The sequence below is a fragment of the Manis javanica genome, chromosome 15, assembly GCF_040802235.1.
Source record: "Manis javanica isolate MJ-LG chromosome 15, MJ_LKY, whole genome shotgun sequence".
Taxonomy (NCBI): Eukaryota; Metazoa; Chordata; class Mammalia; order Pholidota; family Manidae; genus Manis; species Manis javanica.
The window spans coordinates 28,547,793-28,571,321 of NC_133170.1; the positions used below are offsets into that span (position 1 = coordinate 28,547,793).

The window sequence follows — 23,529 nt, forward strand, 5'->3', positions numbered from 1 at the left end:
GAGCAGCCAGGAGACTATTTATCTCCGTAAGGGGCCTCTGTGCTCCCTGCTGCCCAGGGGGTTAGAGTGCCCAGAGATCCCCAGATTCCCTGCTTCTGGTCTAAGTGACCTGTCCTGCCCCTTTAAGATTTCCAAAAAGCACTCTCCAAACCAAAACAGCAGCAGCAACAATGAGAGAGGGAACAGAAACAAAGAGAAAAAAAAAAGGAAAAAAAAAGGAAAAAACAAGCGATTTTTTTTTTTTTTTTTTTTTTTTTTTTTGTCCTCAGGTGCCGGTCCCAGGCACCCGCTCACTGGTCCTGCTGCCCTGTCTCCCTAGCACCAGGGTCCCTGTCCTTTCAAGGCTTCCAAAAAGCACCCACCCACCGGTCCCGCAGGGAAGGAACGCTCAATATTCTTTGTCCTCAGGCACTGGTCCCACGCACCCGCTCAACAGTCCCGCCGCCCTGCCTCCCTAGCACCGGGGTCCCTGTCCCTTCAAGGCTTCCAAAAAGCACTCGGCAAAAAGAGAGAAAAAAAAGGGGAAAAACGCGCAATTTCTTCCGTCCTCAGGTGCTGGTCTCAGGCACCCACCCACCGGTCCCACAGGGAAAAATGCGGGATATTCTTTGTCCTCAGGTGCCGGTCCCAGGCACCCGCTCACCAGTCCCGCCGCCCTGCCTCCCTAGCACCGGGGTCCCTGTCCCTTTTAGGCTTCCAAAAAGCACTCGCAGAAAAGAGAAAAAAAAAAGGGGAAAAACGCGCGATTTCCTCTGTCCTCAAGTGCTGGTCTCAGGCACCCGCCCACCGGTCCCGCAGGGAAAAACGGGGGATATTCTTTGTCCTCAGGCACCGGTCCCAGCCACCCGCTCACCAGTCCCGCCACCGTGCCTCCCTAGCACTGGGGTCCCCGTCCCTTCAAGGCTTCCAAAAAGCGCTCGCCAAAAAGAGAAAAAAAAAAAGGGGAAAAACGCGCGACCTCCTCCGTCCTCAGGCACCGGTCTCAGGCACCCGCCCCCAGGTCTCGCAGGGAGAAACGCGGGATATTCTTTGTCCTCCGGCGCCGTTCCCAGGCACCTCCTCACCGGTCCCTCCACCCTGCCTCCCCAGCAACGGGGGCCCGTCCCTCTAAGGCTTCCAAAAAGCGCTCGCCAAAAAAAAAAAAAAAAAAAACCGCTCCGGTTTCTCTCCACCCGCTGGGAGCCGGGGGGAGGGGCACTCGGGTCCCGCCGGGCTGGGGCTTGTATCTTACCCCCTTCACAAGGCGCTGGGTTCTTGCAGGTGTGGATGTGGTCTGGATGTTGTCCTGTGTCCTGTGGTCTCTATTTTAGGAAGATTTTTCTTTGTTATATTTTCATAGCTCTATGTGTTTTTGGGAGGAAATTTCCACTGCTCTACTCACGCCGCCATCTTGGCTCCGCCTCTTGAAAACAATTTTAAAATACATATTTTGTCTGGATTTTTGATTAGTCTACTGGGAGGTGAATGCAGTCCCTGTCACTCCATCTTTTCTGGAAATGGAAGTCTAGGCTTATTCGTTATGAGCTAAACATCCCATATACAGAGGTATCTGGTTCAAATGCAAATGTTTTCAGGCCTTTTTGCAAAGAATTCAGCAAGACTGTCTTCCTTTATTCAATCAACTATCAATGAGCAATGACTATATCCCATATTCTGGGCTAGGAACTGAGGTTAAAACCAAGTAAGGCCTGGTACCTGTTCCCCAGTTGCTTGTAGCTGGCTTCTTTAGAATGATTAGGTCCCCTCTTTCATACCATGTGCCATCTGTGACATGGGCCAGGCAAGGCAGAGAGCCAGAGGGAGTCAGACCTGGAACTGAGAGGTCATCTCTCCTAATTCCTAGGCCCAGAATGGCTCACAGGTGCATGTAAGCTCACACAGCTGGTCAGCAGTAGCTGATTGCTATGCAGTCTGTTGGAGGGATATGGAGGAGGGACCCAACCCAAAATACTGTCCATCACTGCCAGTTGCCATGATTGAGATCCTGCCAGCAGAGGTTTATTTATTAAGAGCAGGGACCGTGTCTTATTCATGTTTGTGTTTCTCAGTGTTAGCAGCTCAGAGCCTGCTGCCCGGTAATCAGTATGAGAATGAATGGATGAATGAAAGATAAATGTTAAAAGGATAAATATGCCTCTAGGAAGTGACTTGGTTATTATCAGTTGAGAGTGAGTAGACCCTCCAGAACAAGCCCACAGCTGGGACCCATGACTGGAAGCAGTGCAGTGCAGTTACATGACATCTCTGTGCTGGACTTGGACCCAGGTCACTGAACGTCTCCCCAACCCAGTGTCCTTATCTGTATGATGCGAATCCTAATCACACTTACCTTGTAGAGGGATGTCAGGTCCCAATAGGATGAAATATGCTAGGGGCCTGGCAATAGAAAACCCTCAAGGAATGACATGGTAGTAGTCCAGTCTACTGGGAACAGCAGGTGGGAAGGGGGTAGAGGCTGCTGGATGACCCCCGCCTTGAGACAATCCTGGCCAGGTAGCAGGAAGACAGCAGGCTGTCTGCTCATGTTGTATATTTACAGAAGCTCAGATTTTACCACTATTATCCAAAAACCCTTCCTCAGCTCAGCATTGCACACAGATGTGCTGGGCAGTGTGCATCAACCACGCAGACACAGCCCTGCTCCCTCAGGACCTTATGTCCAATGCCCTCTGGGGAAGACAGAATAAAATGTTAAGTCTGCCTATGCCGAGATGACGGCCAGTTCACACCAGGTAGGAATGAAGAGGAACCAGTTCCTGGGTGTGGGGGCTGGTCCTGGGGGTCGGGTGGGAGTTTCCTGTCCAGCCCACATGGCGTGAGAAGGTGCAGTCAGCTCTGTCTTGTCCAAGCTCTATTCATGGAGTTCATTCTGGGGCCAGAGGTGGTCTTCAAGCTCATGACAAATCTGGTAGGTGGAACTTGTGCAGTAAAACCATGGATTACTCTGGAGTCATGGCGTGGTTGAGCCTAACCCCAGGCTCTGATAATCTCAGAAGCCCACCAGGTAATACAGTGATTGCCCACTTTTGTTCTGACCGTGGACACAGGAGATATGATTTAGGAATTTACTTTCTGCCACTCCCCATAAAATGTATTACAGTGTATCTATATTTTTAAATTCAAACATTAGCATATAGTTAAAATTTGGTCCTAGCCTACCTCTAAAACGTCTCAGATGGAAAAATCCAAGGATATTGATATTTCCTTTTATCCATTAACACAATTCTTCATGAATAACATTTTATTATGTTGAAATTTCACTTACAGATTGCCAGAGCTAGAAGGGACAAATAGGTCCAATCCTCTCATTGTACAGATGAAGAAATTGAGACCCAGAAGGTGCCAACTTGCTCATTGTCATTTACGTAGCAGCAGTGTCTAGATGAGAAGCCAGGTTTCTGCATGCCGTCCTTCACGACATTACATTGCATTGCATCTGCTGAAAAAACACTCTGAGGGGCTTATGAATCTGATCTAGATGTATAATCTGTGGTTCTGAATTGGCTGAAGACAACTTTGGGTGTCCCCAAACCAGACCTGGCAAGTCCAGCAGCAGAGGAAGCTCCTTCAGGACACGACACCCTTTCTCATCCATGAACTGCAGTGCTCACTGGCTCCCGGAGGTCTGCAGGATGGGCTGAGAGCTCACCAGGAATTTGATTGTGAGGGATGCAGGAGACAGTGCATCTGAGTGAGAGGAGTCCTCTGCCCTTGGCAGAGCTGGGAAGTCAGGACAGTGTGGGCTTAAGGTCAAGTACACGTTAGATGAGCTTGGAATTAAATCTCAGTTTTTGCAGTAACTTGCTGTGTGGCCTTGATTAACTTAATGTCTCTGAGCACCAATAACATGGAGATGATACTTATTTCAGAGGGATGTGAGAAATAAATGAGGAAACAGAAACCAAGTCATGGTGCTTGTCTCCCAGTAAATGGTAGTTGGTCTATCAGGATCTGTCTTGTTTGTTTAAATTGGGAGAACTGTTTACAGGCCTTTTCACTCTGCTCACGACCTTTCAGTCTGGAAATGTCTGTTTTCTTCTCTTCTCTGTTTGATGGGATGGCTGATCTATTAGCGACTGTGGCACATTTCCCCTTGTCCTGAGTGTCTGCTGATTACGAGGTGGTTGCTAAGAGATGCCAGGGTACTCTGGTGACTGGTTCTCCTCTTCCCTTTCATCTTCCGTCATTTCTTTTCAGCCCCCCTCCATCCCCACCTCACTCACTTCTCTCTCTCTTCCATGTTCAGGTTCTGAAACTGGAAGAAACTGGCACGCCTGGATGGCTACCCCTGACAGGAGAGCCGTCTCTAGACCCCAGAGACCCAGCCCCAGGCCAAAGGGGAGTGGGGCCCGCCTGAGTCTCCTGGACAACCTGGAGTGTAAGGAGACCCAGGAGCCGGCGCCTGCAGAGCTGGCTGTGCTGAGGAAGGCACAGGAATTTTTCCAGGCCTGTGATGCAGAGGGCAAGGGCTTCATCGCCAGGAGGGACATGCAGGTAAGGGGCTGGGTTCCCAGCCCACCCACCCATCTGGAATGACCAATGGCATGAGCTCCCTGTCTTGGGTTAGGGCCTGCCCTGCTGGGGGTGACGTCTTCAACAGAAAAGATGCCGTCAGCGCAGACGCTATGGGAGCCGAACCCCGGCTCATTCTTTCCCTGGCCTTCACTTGCTGTCAGACGTGGGGGTTGTTCCCCCTCTGGCTCAGTGACTCTCCAGGATCATGGGGAGAATGGTGACGGCAACATAAAGACTTGAGCAAGACACGGTGAAGAACCTTCTGAAGCAAAGTGACAAGGTGCCAACTCGTTGCTTTTCTGCGGAGCCCTGAGCTGCTCCAGAGTCATTCCTGGGAGACGCTGCCTGGGCTCAGGAGCAGGGGCGGTGTCAGGCGTCACTGCCTGTAGGGGGGCCTTGCTGGGCTGATCTGACCTGCCCTTCACCCCCAAACCCGACCTCCCTTGGCCCCCTCATAAGCATGTCCAGGGAGAGACGCCACACAGCCTCGGCACACACCATTCCCTGGCGCAGGGCTCAGCAAACGTTCTCCGTGAAGGGTCAGAGATTATTTCAGGCTCTGTGGGCCATGCGGTCCCACTATGCCTGTGTCATGAGCAGCCACAGGCAGTGTGCGGACAGATGAGCATGGCCCTGCTCCAATCAAATTTTATTTATGGACACTGAAATTTGAATTTTATATAATTTTCACACATCACCAAATATCATTCTTCTTTTGACTTTTTTTTCAACCATTTAAAAAATGTAAAAGTCATTCTTTGCTCACCAGCAGTGCCAAAACAGGCGAGGGCTCTGATTCACGGCAGGGGTGCACTTGCCCACGCCCGCTCCAGCGCCAGTCCACTGCGTGTCTGAGGCTCTTCTCGGTGTCTCACCCACCTTATGCTGGGTCATGATTTCAGTCTGATCGAGGAAATGAAATGGCCACACATCCATCCTCTTAGAGAGAGCTGTGTGAGGGTCAGGTTTTAATCTAGTTTTTCAGACTACACTGAAGTTGGGCAATGAAGCTCAGATCCCCCACTAGTGTCAGCACCACCTCTGCTTGCAGGTGGGAGGTGGGAGGCATGGAGGCTAAGAAATGAGCCTCGTCACCTGGATGAAGGGCAACAGGCCCTTCTCTCCCTGGCCACACTGTCCTGTGGGGTTTTCCTCAGGCTTTTCCTGGAGCTTCCACCCACCCCAAGGTTGCCCAGACTGAGGGACACGAACTGGAAAAGGAGCCGGCTTCACCCCCATGGGGGCCCAGACCACCCTCGTTTTCAGTGGTTGCCCCTTCAATGAATTCCTGTCGCTGAGACTCATTCCCAGACCTCGCCCCACATGGATGGCCAGATACAGCGTGTTTTGAGGAAACCTTTGACAAATTCCTGTCTGTGAACTTGATCATTGTCCCTTGCAGGTCGGCGGTGGTGCTGGTGGTGGTGGTTTTAACAGCATGCTAACTTTTGAGTATCCCCTCTAGAAAGAAAGCAAAGGGAACTCACATTTATTAAAGGTCAACTCTGGGTCACATGTGTGGTGCACCTCAGCACACCGCCCCTCTGTCTCCCACTTAACCTCCACGGAAGCCCACTTGACTGGAGGAAAGCCATGGTGGATTTAAATGTACATCATTAAAGAAATCCCTGGCATTTGACTTGGAATGGGATCAGAAGCATGGGGTCCCAGAGATACCATCTCGGCCCCATTCCTCCTCAGACTTCCTGGCCCAGGCAGGAGGAAAGGTGGGGAGACAGCCTTCGTAGCCGACTCTTGTGCATCCGTGGCCTCTCTTTCTGCCAGTGACTTTGTTCTCTGAAGTTTCTGGGTGCCTGTGGACAAGGAAGCATTTGCATTTCAGCTCTCTAGGCTAAAGAAGTGCTATTGAGAGAGAACAAAGCCTGTCACTTAAGCACCATCTCTATCACTTTCACTGGCAGGTTGGGGGAAGATGGGCCTGAAGGAGATATGTGAACTCTGACCTTCTCTAGTCAATCCTGGGCTCTCTGTGGAGAGCCCATGTGCCCTTGGCCTTCCCGGTAGAGTCTAGGCTTTGCCTGTTGCTTGTCCTCCCCACATAGCTGCTTTGCCAGGTGGTCACCCCCTTGTGCATGGTGGTCAGCTCCTTGGACCCAGCCTCTGTGCCTTTCTGACCATCCCACATAGCTTCACGGGCACTGGGAGGAGGAGAGCTCAGAGTATGCGTGCACACACAAATTTGGCACTAGGAAAGGCCCTTTAAAGCAAGAATGGCTCCCGAGGAAGAGGCCACAGGCCACATAGGAGGGGAACCGGTGGGCTGGAGGAGGCGCGTGAAGCAGCAGGCCTGGAGCAAAGCTTGCTGTCCTTCTGAAAAGGGACCCGGAGAGGTAAGCTCTCCCCAAGTGCCAGTGCTTCCATTCTTCTTGCTCCCAGCTGACGAAAGTCCATCTGCAGAGGGGGGATGGACTTCACAGTCGGAGGAATTCTAGAGCCCGGGAAACCCTGTTTCCCTAAGTGTTTAGAGCAGTAAAATGATTACCTACCAATGCCAAGTGCCCACCTCCTAACACTTCCTAGAATTTCTTGACTCACCAGACTGTTAGGAATCAGCCAGGTATTTCAAGCCGATCCAATCTGGCGCTACCTGTGTGTGAAGGTTCGTTGGAACACAGCCATGCTCACTCATGCTTGTCCATACAGTCCGTGGCAGCTTTCACTCCACATCCAGGGTTGAGTTGCCATGACAACAACCAACTGGCCTGCAAAGCCTAAAATATGTCCTGTCCGGCCCTTTACAGAAAAAGAGAGCCAATTCCTAATTTACGTTAATGAGAAGACTTTTAAAGATTTTTGCAGTAAAACTGAAGGAACAAATAGCAGCAGACTCAGAGACTCCAAGAAGGAACTAGTGGTTACCAAAGGGGAGGGGTTGGGAGGGCGGGTGGGGAGGGAGGGAGAAGGGGACTGAGGGGTATTATGTTTAGTACACGTGGTGTGGGGGGATCACAGGGAGACAGTGTAGCACAGAGAAGGGACATAGTGGATCTCTGGCAACTTGCTGCATTGATGGACAGTGACTGCAGTGGGGTCTGGGTGGGGACTTGATAACATGGGTAAATGTGGTAACCACATTGTTTTTCTTGTGAAAACTTCATCAATCATACCTTAATTAAAAATTTTAAAAAAAGATTTTTGCAGTAAATTGGCCTGAGTTTTAATCCTGAATCTGCAATTTACTGGCTGGCTGAGTTTGTGTGAGGGTCTTTGCTCCTCCAGGCCATCCTTCTGCCTCTTGGCATCAGAAGGGAATTAGGTGAGTGTATTCATGTAGCGCCCTCAGCCTGATACTAGGACTGGAGGTCCCTCCATAAATGCCCTTGTAAAGGGTTGAGGGGGGGTGTACCCCATGTCTTCTCTGTCCCTGGTGTCCTCCACACTGTGAGTTTTAGAAATTGTGATAAAATGCACATAACATAAAACTTAGCCTCTTAACCATTCCTGTGTACAGCTCAGGGGTGCTGATTGCATTCGCACTTCTGTGCAGCCATCACCCCCATCCATCCCCAGACCTCTTTTCATCTTGCAAAATAGAAACTCTGTCCCCATTTAATGCTAACTCCCCATGCCCCTCCCTGCATGCCCTGGCAACCACTGTACTTTCTGTCTCTCTGGGTAGGACTGCACTAGGGAACATGTATAACTGGACCCAGACAGCATTTGTCCTTTTGTGCTCAGTTTATGTCACTTAGCATGACCTTAGTTTTCAAGATTCACCCATGTAATAGCATGAATCAGAATTCCTTCTTTTTAAGCCTGAATAATATTCCATTGTAACCATGTACCACATTTTGTTTATCTTGTCATCCATGAGTGGACACTTGGATGTGAATAACGCTGCTATGAACAGGGATGTATAATTGTTCTTTAAGTCCCTACTTTCAGTTCTTTTGGATATACACCTAGAAGTACAATTGATGGATCATATGGTAGTTCTATTATTAATTTCTTGAGGAAACACAATATGGATTTCCTTAGTGGCTGTATCATCACACTGTGATTTTAAGTACATCATTGGAACTGCCTCAGAGATGAAGAAAGGGCATTTCTGCTGATGGGGGCACCTTCCCCACACATCCAGCTCATGCTACTCCTGCCTGCCTGCAGTCTATATGAGTGGGAGTGGTTTTGCTTCTTAGAGGACATGTAGTAATGCCTGGAGACATTTTTGATGGAAACACTTGGAGAAGGAAGTGCTACTGGTGTCTACTGGGTATTGCCCAGGGATGTTGCTGAACATCTCAAGCATACCAGGATGTCAGCAATGCAGAGGTGGAGGAGCCCTTGTCTGTGCCAAATAGTCAGCCCAAACCAAGCCCATCAAGGCAAGCAGCAGAATAAAGCAGGACCCCTCCCAGACCTCGCCTTCTCATCCTGAAGCTATTTGGTGCGTCTGCACCATACCACAGGGAAGAGAGGGATGGTGCTGGAATAGAGGTCTGAACAGGATGCTGTGGAAGCTCCAAAAGGAGGGAGATCTTAATCCTGGCCATAAAGATAGAACTTTTCTAATGAGAGTTTCCCCTGGGCATGTTTGAAGCTGTGCAACCACTCACTTTAAGCTCCGAGAGGCATGGTACCAGGCTGGTGACCAGGAAGGTGGAGGGGTCTGGCTGGAGCATGCAGAAGACAGCACTTTTCTGAGGCTCTGGGAGCCTGAGTCCTTAGCACTGCTGCTGAAAGACAGCTTCCAGCCCCAGGTCCTGGAAAATATCCAATTTCTAAGACCTTACCAAGAGTCAGTGGTAATGTTGTTCAGGATGGGTAATGTGGGAGGTCTAGACCAGCGCCCCCTAATAGGAGTTCAGGATCCCCTGCCACCATTCTTAGCCACTCATTCGTTCATTCATTCATTCATTCAACAAGTATCTAAATACTCTGTGTTGGTTAGGATTGAGCTAGATTCTGGGACACAAAAGTATATAAAGATTAGTGGGGTTCTTGTCCTAGAGCTTCTAGTCCACCAAGGGAGTAGACATTCATCAATGAATTGCATCCATCAGTATATAAAATACAACTGGAATGAGGCTAACGGGAGGGGGAAATGTGTTCTGGGGACCCACACAACCTGGCCCGACCTGGGGAACTGCAGAAAGTCCAGAGTAAAGCAGGAATTGAAGTTGACTTGAAGGCGGTGGACGGAGTCCAGGGTTTAAAGGAGCCACAGGGTTCCAGAGAGCTACATGGGCCATGGGCAGTGTGAGCGGGGCAGCTGATGTTCCCCCATTTCTCTTGGATCCTCTGCCTGCTCTTCTAGATGGAAAGGAAGTGAACCAGGACGTACAAGTGATCCAGGATCTCAGGATCACTTGGTGCTACTGGCAAGAGAGACTTTTGGTGTTTGGTGTGGAATGGCAGTGCCGGCCAGGGAACTCTAGAAAGAATGCATCAGAGAACCCTCTGACTAGCTGAAGCCCTGAATGGGAACTGGTTCTTTAATCCCAGCCCCAGTATATGCTGCAATTTGAGGCAAACCTCAGAGCCTTGCAGGCTTTCTGCACAATGGAATGAATAATGGTGTCCCTTTCCACCTTGCATACCTCACAAGGTTAAAAATGTAGACAGCTCCAGGTGCACAAAACCAGAATAAGTTGGCTCTATGTGGCTCTGCAGGCCCTGAGAAGAAAGATAAATAAGAGATAATTATGGTCATTAAGACTAAAGGATTTTTTGAGTGGGGTCAATAACACGAGATTAAAGAATCTGGCGTGGTGCGGACTGCAGAGAAGGCCAGAGAAGCTTGAGGACTAATTTGCCAGGATGTGAAGAGCAGGAATTACTTGCAGGATATAATATTCTTTCCCCATCTTCACTGACGACGGAAAGAGAAAATCAGCCTGCGATGTAGACAAGGCTGCCTGGGATTGGATGAAGTGCTGGTAGACTCAGAATGGTCGCTGTGGTGGGCACGACATAGCTTTTCTGACCCACGCTCATAGGGTATGTGCTGCCCGTGTGGGGGCTGGTTTGGGTGAAAGGCAATGTGAGGGTCCCACCAGCCTCTGCCGGGTCCTGCCAGCCCATGGGTAGCTCCAGCATGGCATGTGCTATCACATTTTAGATCAGACCCTGCAGTCCTAGGCTGAGGGTTGGGAGGGAGGAAGGATTGCCCCAAGGAAACAGCTGGAATCTGGGTGTTTTTCCACCCACCTCCAGTGTGTAGCCCTTGGTTTCAAATAGAGCTAATAAACCTCCTGCTTGCAAAACTGAGTCCCTCCCCACCCCACGTTCTCTGACTGTGGCTTTTGAAACAGCTGATTTATGGGCTGTTGATAAGCCAGACATTCTGCTGTAGGCTAAGCAAATGCACACATTCTCACTCCCCTTCCTTTTTCAAATAATTCATTCATATTTAATTCAGTTCTTCTAAGTGGCTTCCATATCATCCTATCTTCCCACTCTGTAATGCAGCACAGTCTCCCTTAATGCACATACCTGCCAAATTAAACTTTGTATCTTACCAGCTAGAAGATTACCATAGCATCAAGCCAAGTGTTCCTGTAAGTTACGTTGTGGGCTTTCAAACCTGCCAGCTCTTATTGTTCAGGTGGGAATATACCTTTCTTCCTACAGCCCTGTGCTCATTGTCTTCAGCTGTCAGTCACATCTACACCGGCAATTTTGTGCAGCTGTCCCTCGGGTAACTGGCAGGAAGGGGGGTCAGCTGGGCTATAACGAACTCCCTTGGGGGAACCCTCATTTGGAGACTGAGATTGTCAGGGTGTAAGAGCACACACACTTGCTTCAGCTCTGCAAATCAGCCCTGGCTTGGGGTCGCCACATCAGACAGGCCAGCCAGTCTGTCCCTCAGCCTCTCTGCTCCTCATCTCATTGGTTTCTGTCCCCCCATCCTTGTGGGTGCAAATCAGCCTGGACTCAGGCCCAGTATTTGTTTATGACCTTGTTCAGTTCCCCTAGAAACACAAATACTCTTGGGAGTTGACACCTTAAGGCAGTGGCAGTTAACATCTCTTCAGGAACTAGTTGAGAACCAGCAGGGAGCAGGGACCGGGAGGGCACAGCAGCCACCCCTAAATGCTGCAGGACCAAAATGCGCCACAGAAACTTACACATGCAGAGCTGGGCCCTGGGACATGCAGCCTCCCTCAGGGCAGGCCTCACAGGCATCTCAACAGGGGAGCAGCGCGACAGGACAGGGGGCTCTGCTCACTCACCCAGTGGCCCTGGGAGTCACAGGTCCCCCACCCTGCCTGCCTGCTACTTCTTGCTGAATGCTTCCCCTGGGCCGGGCACTGAGCCCTGCTCTTTACAGGTTACCTCATTTACCCCGGCAGCCCCTCGGCAGGCAGGTGCTATCCTACTACGGATTCAGTCGCTTATACTGTTGACCCTTTACTGTTGTGAAGAGTCGGCCTTGGAGTCAGACTGGACTTGGTTCCTGGCAAGGTCATTCATTGGCTAGGCAACCTTGGGACAGGTGATTTAACCTCACCCTTCATTTATAAAATGGGGCTAGTAATGCCTACCTCAAAGAACCATTTTGATAATTCAATGCAGATATATAAATATATTGATAAATAAATATGTAAAGCATATATACTTATATAAAAAAATCACCTAGCAAATTGCCTAGCACATTGGTAGGCAACCCAGTGAATGGTCAGTGTTATAATATTCAGAGGAGGAGGAGGATGCTAACGTGACATTGGTGGGACGGGGCCAGCAGCAAGCTCTGTAGTCACCCAGCAGCCCTCTGGGCTGTTGGAGTGTTAACCAGTGTGGTCTGGATTGCTTTCAGAGACTCCATAAGGAGTTGCCCCTCAGCCTGGAGGAGCTGGAGGATGTGTTCGATGCCCTGGATGCTGATGGCAATGGCTTTCTGACCCCAGAGGAGTTCACCACTGGATTTAGTAAGTTCTGAGGATGCCGGGGCCCTGGGCATGGGTCTACCTGAAGCTCTGAAGATGGACCCTTTCCTATGCTACCTGAACTGAGGGTCCATAGAGCATGAGCCTTCCTGCCTGCTGAAGCATCCAGGCCTCGGCCGCTCACACCACCCTCTCTCCTGGCCCAGGTACCGTTGCTGCTGGGCCCCTCCCACTGGAGAATGGCACGGGGGATGCAGGACGTTCTGGCAGGAGGCTTGACATAAGACCAGGAGCTGAGATGAGATTTCCAGCCTCTTTTCGGCCTTGATCCTAGTGTACAGCAGAGATGACTCATTCCAACCCGAGTCTGGCTGAGGCTCCCAGACTCTTCCTAATGTTCCTACCAGCTGTCAGGAGAATTTCTAGGAGGAACAGGCCCAGTCCTTCCCAAAGTAACCAGGAGGGAGGAGAACTGAGATCCACAAACCAGATACAGCAACCAGATACACCATCAGATCAGATTGATCAGAGTAGGTACTGTCAGAGAAATCAGCAGGCATGTTTTTACTGTGCATCTGCCTCATACAATGTGCTGTGTACTTTGCCTAGAAGAACCTGATGCCTTTCCTGACCCCCAGGAGCTTATAACTGGCATGTAGGATATGACAGATTGTGTGAGACTAGGCAGGATGAGAGTGGAGGAAGAGCACACGAAGCTGTCAAGTAGCTTGTAAATGTGAAGTGCTGTGAGGCCCATGGTAAGGATGCCTGGATAATAGTGTGGCGCATAGGCAGTCAGGCTGCTGGGTTGTAAGCAGAGAAGAAATCACTGAAGAGAAGGGTACCAAGCCAGACTTTTAAGGACTGAGAACCACAGCAGGCCTTAGTACCTGGCATGCATTCTGCCTTTCCTGGGTACCAGCATCTCTGGCACGATCCCGTGGAGGAAGGACAGACGTAAAACTTGGAACGTGGTGTCCAAGAATCTGGCCATAGGATGTTTCCCTTTTCTTCTCTCACATGAACCTCAGATGATTCCTGGCAACTGAGAAAGCCAGGGTCTTCCTGGGTAAGTATTGCCTCATTCAGGTGCTTGTGCCTGCGTCCCCCAGGTCACTTCTTCTTCGGCCAGAGTAAACCAAAGCAGGAAGATACAGGAGAAGAGGTGGCCCAGCTCCAGGAAGAGAAGGTGTATCAGTCCCGAGGGGAAGAGGATCTGAGTGGCATGGATGAAGATGAGGAAGCCCAGTTCCAAATGCTGATGGACAAACTTGGAGCCCAAAAGATGTTAGAGGAGTAAGTGGGGACAGTGACCGGGGTAAGGGTCCCAGCCCGGAGCAACCTCTTCCTCTGCCCCCTTCAACCATAACTTTTTTTGCTAAGGACTCAACCAGGCGCTGGCCTTGTGCTGCCATCTAAGAGATTTGCCTCGGCCTTGGCACTGGCCTGCCTCTGTGTTATGGTCTAGGGGATCTGCCTGCTTTTTACATTTTTTGTTCCCCTGTCTCCCACTCTCCTCACTTCCTACTGCAATTGTCCCTTGGCCCAGCAGAGAGTGTCCCACATCAGGGGGCAGTGCCAGGCCTCAAGGGCCTCTCAGGGAGATTTGCCTAAGGCTTCCCATCACCATCAGCTCACCAGCTTTCCCAGCCCTGTCGGAGCCAACCCTGGGTCTCTGGGCCGCTGTGCATCCCAGCCCAGTGGGCTCCTGTCAGAGGCCCCTCTGTGGGGCATTTACCCACTGTGTCCCTGAGCCAGGCCAACCCTGCCAGGAAGCCGGGGCAAGAAATTAACCAGTTTTCACCAGCCCACCACTTAGGGAATCACTAGCTCAGCAGAAGGGTTTGGATGGCTGGAACTTCAAATACAACATTCTACTGGCCCCTTCTGGGGGCAAAAATTTCTTCAGAATAGACATATATATCCAAGCCCTGACATTGAAAATGAAGTGACGTGAAATATAAAATAAAATAATAAAATAAATAAATACATAAAATAAGTTAAAATAAAAGGGATGCCGTAGCAAGTGGAAAGCCGACAGGGGCCTGAGTAACACGGAATCCCTCCTCCTCCTCCTCCTCCTCCTCCTCTTCACTGCATTTTGCTTTTTCATTTTGGGTACCTAGGTCTTGAGTGAGTCAGGAGGGGCAGAAAGGACCTAATGATTGGAGCTGGTGTCCCCTGAGTTTGGGAGGAGAAGGGACTGGTGAAAATGATGAAAGCAAGCAGGAGAGAAGGGCCTGCATATTGTGTGCAGGCTGGAGCAAGTGTCTGCAGCCCAGTGCATTTCTTAGCAAAGCATCTGATGTGCATGGCATGACTGCGTCAGAGTTGAGGAAGGCTGGCCAAAGCCTGTGCCAAGCAGGAAGGGGACAGGCAGTGACCTAGGAGAGCCTGGGAGGTGGCCTAGATGGGAAGGAGCAGCAGGAGCTCTGGCTGCAGGGTCAGGAGGGGCGGGACATGCCAATCTGCAGAGCGTGGTGGGGCAGGCTGGGACACCAGGGTACAGGTGGGTGGAAGCTTGTTAGACATCTGCCTGTTTCTCCAAGACAAGAGGCCAGAGCACGGTGAGCACTGCCGGTGACCCTGAGGCGCCTCCTCCTGGAGGAGGGGAAGGAGAGGGCCATGGGCGGGCCTGGGCACCAGAACGAGAGGTGCTTCTTTGTTCACCCATCGCTTCCCGGCAGGGCTCTCGAATCAGAGTTCACCAGATGTTCCTCTGAGGCCTGACGTCCAAGGCCTGCACAGAGCTGAGCAACGTGAGCTAGGAGAGGAGATGCTCTGGAGAAGGTTTCTGGAGTGGCCGCAAAAACTGATATGCAGAAGATGGTGACCAGCAATTTCTATCCTCACTGAAGTTAAAGAAGGAAGTGGGCTTATGTGGCAGCACGAGGGGAAGGGCCAAGACTGCGGGACCCCAGATGGGGAAGCAGGAGGTGTGAGGACTTCAGGCATCTTTGAAGATGCCCCTCCCCACTGTGGTTTGTGCCGTTCGGGAAGCAGGGAGACAGACGGACTGGGAGGCATCCCGGGAGCCCTGCTGACCTGAACCTTCATGTCCTTTCTCAAGGAGGCGGCTCCATGTGGCCCAGGTCTGGTAAATGGGACATGTGCCCTCCCCGACTCAGATGTGGCAACTTGTTTTCCATCAAGGGTGGAAAGACGTGTCCCTTTCCCAGGAGGCTGGGTGAGGCGATGTGACCGTGACTGAACAGTCCAGAGAGCTTTAAAGTGGGTCAGGCGGGCCTGCCACTCCCTGCAGGCTCCAGCCCGGCTGGCCGCTCTGCCATGCTCCAGGGGAAGCAAGGGGCCGAGGCTACAAGGTGGCACTTGATCCATGCCTACGTCCTGGAGGGAGCGACCTGCCACTGTGATGGGGGTCCCTGTGGTATCTCCCTGAGCCCCTGTATCTCTAGGGCCTTTGCGCCTCACCAGTTTATCAACAGTACAGTGAAGTGAGCAGCCTCGGCACATTCTGTGTGTGGAGCTTGGAGCTCATTCTGGAAACAGGATGACCCCTCACCTCCCCTTCCCAGGTCCCTTCACGTCATCTCCGTGCCAGGTTTTCAACAGAGAGTAAATATTGGCAGGGTCTAGATGCACACCTGGACGGGATGGAGCAGGGGGCGGGAGGGTAGAAGGGAGATTGGCTGGAGGATCAGATAAGGGGACCCACTGAGGGACAGGATCATCTCTCAGCAGGCCCTGTGCGCCTCTCTTGCTGTGTGCCACTCACATGCCCAGTGTGCCTGTTTGCAGGGAAGGCAGGGCACGGGAGGGGTTCAAGCACATCACTCTGTGCCTTTGTCTGTCTGCCTGCCTCTGTCCCTCCCAACTTTCTGTTTGTCTTTCCATGTGTGCACAAGCATCTTTCAGACCTGCTCCTTCCCATCCTCTTGCCTGTCAGTCATTCCCAGTGCCCCAGGCCCCAGTGGGGTGCTGCGCATCCTCCTTCTTTCTCTGCAGGGACAGTTGCTTTCTGCCATCCATCAGATGGCACGTCTTTACCTCTCAGCTGTGAGAACCGTCCTTCCTGCTGCGACAAACTCTCTCCTTCAGCTCCACAGTGTCTGTCCTCATACGTGCAGGGATCCATCCTCCTCTCTGGCCTTCTGAGATGCTCCCAGCACGTGGCGGTGCACACCCAGGGCCAGCAGCCCATCAGGTAGACAGGAGAGTGGCAGCGGGCAAGCGCAGGGTTAAGGGGGCCAACAAGGAGCCAGCCCACCCCAAGTTGGACTCCTGACTCCACCTTTTACCCTCTGAGCAACCTGAGACAGCACACATCACCTCCCGTCACCTGCTCCTCCTCTGGGGGTGTTGGTAGCCGTACCTGCCTTATGGGTTCCTGTGAGGAGTAAACAAGCCAACATGCACAAAGCACCTAGCATACAGCCAGCGCTCAATAAATGCTAGCCACTGTCCTCCTGCTGCTGCTGCTGGTGTGCTGGCTGTCAGCGTCGCATCGGGGGACCCGTTTCCACAGTCCACGTTAATGCCCCTTTCCTATTGCAGTGAAAGCGATGTTAAACAGCTCTGGCTGCAGCTCAAGAAGGATGAACCTCATTTACTGTCCAGCTTTGAGGACTTCCTGACCAGAATCTTCTCCCAGCTCCAGGAAGCCCAGGATGAGAAGACGGAGCTGGAGTGCGCCCTGAAAAAGTGGGTACCCAGCTTCGGCTACCCTCTGTGCACGTGTGTGAAAGACAAACCCGAGGCGTGCTCTCTCTCTTGTTCCTGTATTCTGTGCCGCCTCCCTGTCGCTGTCTGTCTGAGGAGCCTGGCCTGTGGCTCTCATAAAATGTGTGTTGTTAAGCACTTGCTCGCCTGTACCAGGCCCTCACCACATGTGAGGCACTGTTTTAAATATTTTGTATACATTAGCTTATCTTGATTCTTTCCTATTATCCACACATTGCAGCTGAAGACATGGAGATACTGAAAGGTTAACTAACATGCCCCAGAACACACAGCTTGTGAGTGGCACGGCCAGGTTCAGGGACATAGCCTGGCAGCGGAGCCTAGCTGGAAAACCACCTTACCTGCCTCCAGGCAGTGAGGCCCGACTACAGGACCTGCCCCCAGCTCCTGGTGGCCCTTAGCCCACTGCATTTGCCCCCCCTCGATGGTCCCTCCCACTGTGCTCTCACCTCTCTTCCGCTGCCCTCTCGGCCCCCAGAGCCTCTCCAGGCACGTGGCAAGTTGAACACCCATCCTGATGAGGCTGTTGAGGGACGGGACTAGAGTGGGAATGAGAGCACCATGTGCTCTGTGCTTGTCCACAGCCGTCAAGTGCATACAAAAGCAGTGAGCTCACACTTGTGGTGTCACTAATGATGGTTCCTAATTCTGAGGTGCAGCCAAAACACAGGGCTGGGTCCCTAGCATTTTGGGGAGGAGCTCCCAGGGCTCAGGTGAGGAAGGAATGGGTATATATGTCTCTACAGCCTTTAGACAGATCTGAAGGTCTGGGGCAGAATCTCAGACTTTGCCCAAGCCCTAATGAATCTGCATTTCAACAAGATGTCCAGGTGATTCGTGGGTAGATCTGAAAAGCAGGGGGTTGGGAGTAAGGAGCCCTTCATTCGAGTCCTGTGCGGCCCTCCAGCCAGCTAGCTCTGTGACCTTGCTCAAGTCCCTCGGCCTCTCTGAGCCTTGGATTCCCCACCTATAAAACAAGGAGGCTGGATTAGTTTCTGACCCTCACTGTACCCCCATTTTCCTCTGACTCCAACATTGGACACCCTGAGGAGCCACAGAAGAAGTCAGGTGGCACCTCCCAGAGAGGAGGGTACTCTTTTTCTCTAAGGAAGGTGAGCATAAGTGCAGCCTGAACGGGCAGGCAATGGCCCAGCTCATGGCCTGGAATTTTAGCTGCAGCCTCCACCCCTGCAGGGAGAGACCAGTGCTCCTGACCTGCTGCAAAGCCTCTTAGTCATCCATCATAAAGTGGCCTCTTTTGCCCCAATTTAATCATTGCTTAGAAAGTTCTTGAGATTAAAGTCAAGGTCTTTCTTGGCTGCATGTGCAAAACTAGCTCCACCAGAGGTTCCAGCCTTCTGTGCCCATCCTGTCACCTCCCTGCCAGCAACACCTGCCTTGGGCTCAGGTGATGAGGGCCCCTCCTAGCTGGGGAGCACTGGTGGAATTGGGTATTCAGGGGTTCAGAACAAAGAACTATAGGCTGCAGTGAGCAGGGCCCTGAGATAGGAGACAGGGAAGCCTGTGTGCTTGCCTGGTGTTGCCCCTCACCAGCTGCGTGACCTCGGGTCATGTGCCCTGAGGTCACACAGCATGCCTCACCTCTCTGTGCTGCAGTTCCCGTGTTGGCAACATGAGTGAGTGGGACTGGTGTTTTTCAAACTTTCTGTGGTTGTGACTCACAGGAAGAAACGCATTTGACTTTGCGACTCCCATACACTTACGTGGGTGTAACTGAAACAAAAGTCTCAGGAAACTGTGCTCATTCTTTTCCCACGTGACACATTCTGCTATCTTCCACTATACCTCCTTTTATTCTCTTTTGTTAAAGAAAGAAAAGGGTTGGTCACATCCAGCTTCTGAGTTATGACTGAACCAGATTATCAATAAAGGTCCTTATAGCTCAGAAGTCAAATAAAAAACTGGAAACCCCCATAGGGTATAGAAATTTAAATGGGATTCTTCACAAATAACCCCGGGTGAGGTTAAGTGAGTCTGGGACAACTAGAGGATGAGTTTGAAAGTCAAGATGGTATGTGGTAGGGCGAATCCAGGCATTTGTGAGGGAAGAGAAAAGGGCTGGGGGATGCCCCATCCAGGCTGGAGTCGGGACTCCTGGGAGCTGTCAGCGGGCCTCTGCCTCCACACAAGCTGGCTCTTCAGTGCAGAGCACAGCCTAGCACTTCAACGCCGCCTGGAAAGCGAGAGCCTGCCCCAGACATGGCTGTGACAGCTCGGGTCATTTCTGCTGTGCATCCAGCGCAGGGCTGGGCACCAGGGGCCCCAAGCCACGTGGTATTGGTGGCTTGCATGTAATGAGCACTTTCTCTGAGCCAGGCTCTGAGTGAAGCAAACAGAACACAGAGTCCCCATCTTTGAGGAGCTTAAGGTCCCATTGGCAAGCAGAGTTATTCCCATACACTTTTTGCCCCGAAGCTGAGCAGAACATCCCCGCACTGTCAAAACCCCCGACAGCATTCACACAGGCAGCAGTGTCTGTCCCCTGCTTCCCCGTCTTTTTCCAGACCGCACACTTCCTTTCTTCTGCCCCAGAGCCCAGAGAAAAGGGGGCTGACCTCGAGGGGAGTCCTGTCGCCACTCCCCAAGGCTGGGCCATGTCCCTCAGGGTGATGATTTTGCTGCAGTGAGTGAAACAGGCCTGCCTCCAGGGTCTGGAAGGATGCAGTGGGCTGGGTGCTCAGGAAAGGTCTTGATGGTTGATGTCAGGAGACCCAGCCTCTGCGCCACGGTCAGAAATAACCCCAGGGCCCTCCTTACCTCACTGCCACGGGTTTTATGTTCTCTAACTGCGTGTTGGGATAGGAGAAGGAGGCAAGTCCGGGAGCATTCAATTTCCCACTCCCTTGTCCTTTGGGTGGGAGGCTGGGGGAATCTCAGGCTTGAATTGGAATCCTAGGTACAATGTTTGACTCTGTTGCGTGTCCACTGGGAAGTAGCCACAATCCCACAGGGCAAAGTGGGGGATGAAGCCAGATGCAGGAACGTCAGGCTGATGCCCAGTTCCACGGCTGGACTTGCAGAGTGAGGTATGCCCTTCCATGCCTCAGCTGCTGTCTGAGGAAGTGGGGACTGTATCAATCACAGCAGAGCTGTGCAGAGGCTCAGAGAACTTTACATTGTAGCATGAGGGATACAGTTTAGATTTAGGAAGAACTTCTGGCCGTCAGAATTACAAATTCCTTTGACATGGAAGGCATCATTCCCAATACCCTTTCCTAGAAAAAAATGAACAAACAGAAACCCTGGAGCTCTCCAGGGAACAGTGCTGTCTGCAGGCAGCCATACATTCAGAGCTTTCACAGAATCACTAGGAGAGGCCAAGGCCCCACCCCAGGAGAACCCAGTTCACTTGGTCAGGGGTGGGGAATCAAAGTCTGCATTTATAAAATATCCTGAGGGATTCTGACTTTGACCAGAGATGGACTCTGCTGGACAAGTTGATCTGGTTCCTTACCAGGATCTAACCCCAGGGCACGGAGTGAGGATGAATTAGGTGAGTTTGGGGATTCCTTTGAGCTTGGAAGAAAAATTGCTTTCTAGATTAAAGGTAGGCCCCAGACAATGCTGTGCATGCAGCGCAGCAGCCTGGGAACCCCACCCCACCTGCCTGCTGCACTTCGTGGGTGGACCACCCTCGGCCTTGACAAGCTTTAGCAACGCTCCCCGTGCCCACGCGGGAACCGGTTCCTCATCTGCAGTCTTTCCTTGTCCAACTGAGTCAGGCTTCAGACATTTTGGGGAGTGTGGGGGCCCTTGCCCAGCCCCTGCCTAGCCCCTGCCCAGGACCTTTCTGTCTGCAGTGATCTCCCTGGGCTCTGGGATGTGTCCAGACCAGGAAGGGGTGTGTCTTACAGCCTGACAGGCAGCCCTAACTATGATGCCTGGAACCCTGACACAGCCTGAGAATGGGTATTCTGAGATGTGGCACTTCAGGGGCGTGAGAATCTTTGGGGAACAGTGTCATCATTTCCTTGGGCTTGCCTCCAGGTAGGGCTGCAAATAAAGGATTGTACATATGGCCAGTGGACTTCATGTTCCGCCTCTGAAGGACCTGAGCCGTGTGGTTCTCCAATGTTAGCTTGCTTCAGAATTACCAGAGAATCTTGATTAAAAGGTAGGTTCCTAGTCCCTCCCCAAGGTTAAATCAGCATGTCTTGGGGAGGGGGCCCAGGAACATACATCTTGGCATGTATCTCAGGTGGTTCTGATGCATCAGGCCACGCTGAGAAATGCCACGCTAGCCTGTCTTTCCAGAATGTCCCAAATGTTGCAAAAGGTGCTCCAGCGTGCCCTTTCGGTCTGCCATTTGGAAAAAAAGTAAGAAGCTCTCAGTGAGAGCTCTGGATGGTGAGGCAGCGGCCTGAGCAGGCACATGGGTTTGTTGGCCTATTATTATCTGAGGCAGACGCACGTTCACGTTGCCCTCAGAGCACATTGAAAGGTGAGGACTCTGTGCTCTGTGACCCCACAGGCAAGATTTGTAAACCTGGCTAACAAAAGATGGCTTGTTTTATCGGAAGGGATAAAGCTGCAAAGTTAGTTTATATAAGGCTGCGGAATCTAATTAGGGAGAAACCATCCATCTTGAAAATCCAATTGACGATTTCACAACCTTTGCAGAACATTCTATAAACTTAGCTTTCCTTCCCTTCAGCCGTACTCCAGGAATGCGTGCGTGCATGTGTGTGTGTGAGACAGACAGACAGACAGAGAAGGGATAGGGAGGCAATTAGAGAGACTGATTTCAGGAGAACCAGAAAACCCAAAGCAGATTTTTATAGAAAGCCTTTTTTCTCTTCCCAGAGACTGCAGCTGCCTGAAGAAGGTGGCAGAGGGCAGCAGTGAGTCCGAATCCCTCACAGACCTTCTCACTCCAATCCCAAAGCTGGCTGAGGCTGGCTGAACTTGCCTCCATTTTCTTCTCTGCAAATAGCAGACTCCTTGAGACTTTCCCAGGCCAGGGTCCTCCTCTGACCAGTGCGGGGTGGGGGACCCGGGCGAGGGCTCCAGGCTCCTCCTAGGACCTTGTTCCTCTCCAGCTCTGCAGCTCAGTCAGTCACCCCCCTTCTGTACTGCAGTTCATGCTCACTCCACCACTGACAGACTCCAGAGGGGATCTGATGGTCAGCAATCATGGACATAAGCATGTGGAGTTGTCAGTTTGAAAACTTAGGATGCTTGAGAGGACAGTGTGGTGTAGTGCCTGGAATATGGGACTGGGAGTTGAGACCTGGCATCTCCCTACTGGGACCCTGGAGCCTGGTGACCACAGGCTGGTCATTCGCCTCATTTTCTTCACATGAACCACCAGGAAGGTGGGAATAGATGATCTCACAGGCTGTGATGGAGAAAGGGGTCCTTCCTCTCTTCACATCTCTCTTTCATCAGACTCTGCAAACCAGGGGACACGCTGATCAGACCACGGCCCCCCCCATACGGAAAATGCCAAGACCAGAATGATTGTGCCCCAAGGACAGTGGCCATTTCTGAAGCTCTGCCTTGAGTTCAAGCTCCTGAAATGTATTCAAGTTGCAGAGAAATACCATTTGTTCTGGCCAAGGCCAAAGACTACACCTTCATCTAGGGAAGGAAAATGTTGCTTTTTTTCTGGAATGATTTCAGCACATCCTTGCCTAGAACATCCAAGGTGGACCAGATGACTGTCTGAAATGACTGCAATCTGAACAAATTTTGTTTTAAGTGAAGGCAAAATGGAGAGAGGGAAAAGGAGGGAAATACTTTGACCCAGCAATGTCTATAGCAGGAAGGCCTCGGCTGTGTGTCTTTAGGAGGAACCCCAGTGGTGCTAAGTATGCTTTCCTCCAGTGTGGTACCTTAATTCTTGGTGTGCAAAGCTCTTTGTGAGGTTAATTAATTTTCACAGTCCCTGTGGGAGGCTGGCAGGGTAAGTTATTGCTAACTACATCTCACCTTCCACTTCCCTGCAAATTATCTGGAGAGGCTTCTCAGAACCTAAGCCATGTATTTACTTGAGAATCACTATTACCCTACCTGCTACGTCCTTCCCATACAGTCAGTCTTAGATCTCTAATACCCCAATACCTGGCGTGTGTAGATGTGCGTATGCACGCGCGCACACTCATACTTACGGTCCTTCCTTGGGTGGGGCATCTGCTCATTCAACACCCTGGCTGACATCCTGTCCTCTAAGCTGGACCTGGGCTTTGCATCCTGGCTGTCAGCAGGACTCGGTGTTTCTGATCCATCATGGCTCTTAACGCATCTTCAGGAGAGAGCAGTTGCTCCTTGCCTCCCTGTGGAAAATCTCCCTTTTCTGGATCAGCCTTTCTTAACTGTTCCCTGAGGGCTCTACTGTCCTCCCACCACCAGACCAGGGAGCTTTCTGCGCTTCCCTCCAGGCAGGGCTCTGCAGTCACAGAATCACAGCCACCTGGGGAGGCCCTGTGGGACAGCATCTACT

The 23,529-nt window shown here is 51.5% G+C and overlaps 1 protein-coding gene and 1 long non-coding RNA gene across 8 annotated transcripts in view; one reads left to right on the plus strand and one right to left on the minus strand.

Annotated features, from left to right (window-relative positions):
- CRACR2A (calcium release activated channel regulator 2A) overlaps positions 1–23,529 on the plus strand; it is a 133,289-nt gene that overhangs the window by 55,768 nt on the left and 53,992 nt on the right. For all 7 annotated transcript variants that reach the window (XR_012125524.1, XR_001854665.3, XM_073222714.1 and 4 more), the window contains 4 exons: positions 4,247–4,494; positions 12,296–12,407; positions 13,478–13,661; positions 16,881–17,027. Coding sequence is in view for 5 of the 7 variants with exons in the window: in XM_073222714.1 (XP_073078815.1) it covers positions 4,279–4,494; positions 12,296–12,407; positions 13,478–13,661; positions 16,881–17,027 (659 nt within the window). In the remaining 2 variants the exon portion in view is untranslated. The remainder of the gene's footprint in view (positions 1–4,246; positions 4,495–12,295; positions 12,408–13,477; positions 13,662–16,880; positions 17,028–23,529) is intronic.
- On the minus strand, positions 4,534–17,664 carry LOC140846436 (uncharacterized). The gene is made up of 3 exons (XR_012125525.1): positions 17,516–17,664; positions 10,077–10,152; positions 4,534–6,329 (listed from the first exon to the last, which is right to left on the minus strand). It is a non-coding gene; the product is annotated as an uncharacterized lncRNA (long non-coding RNA).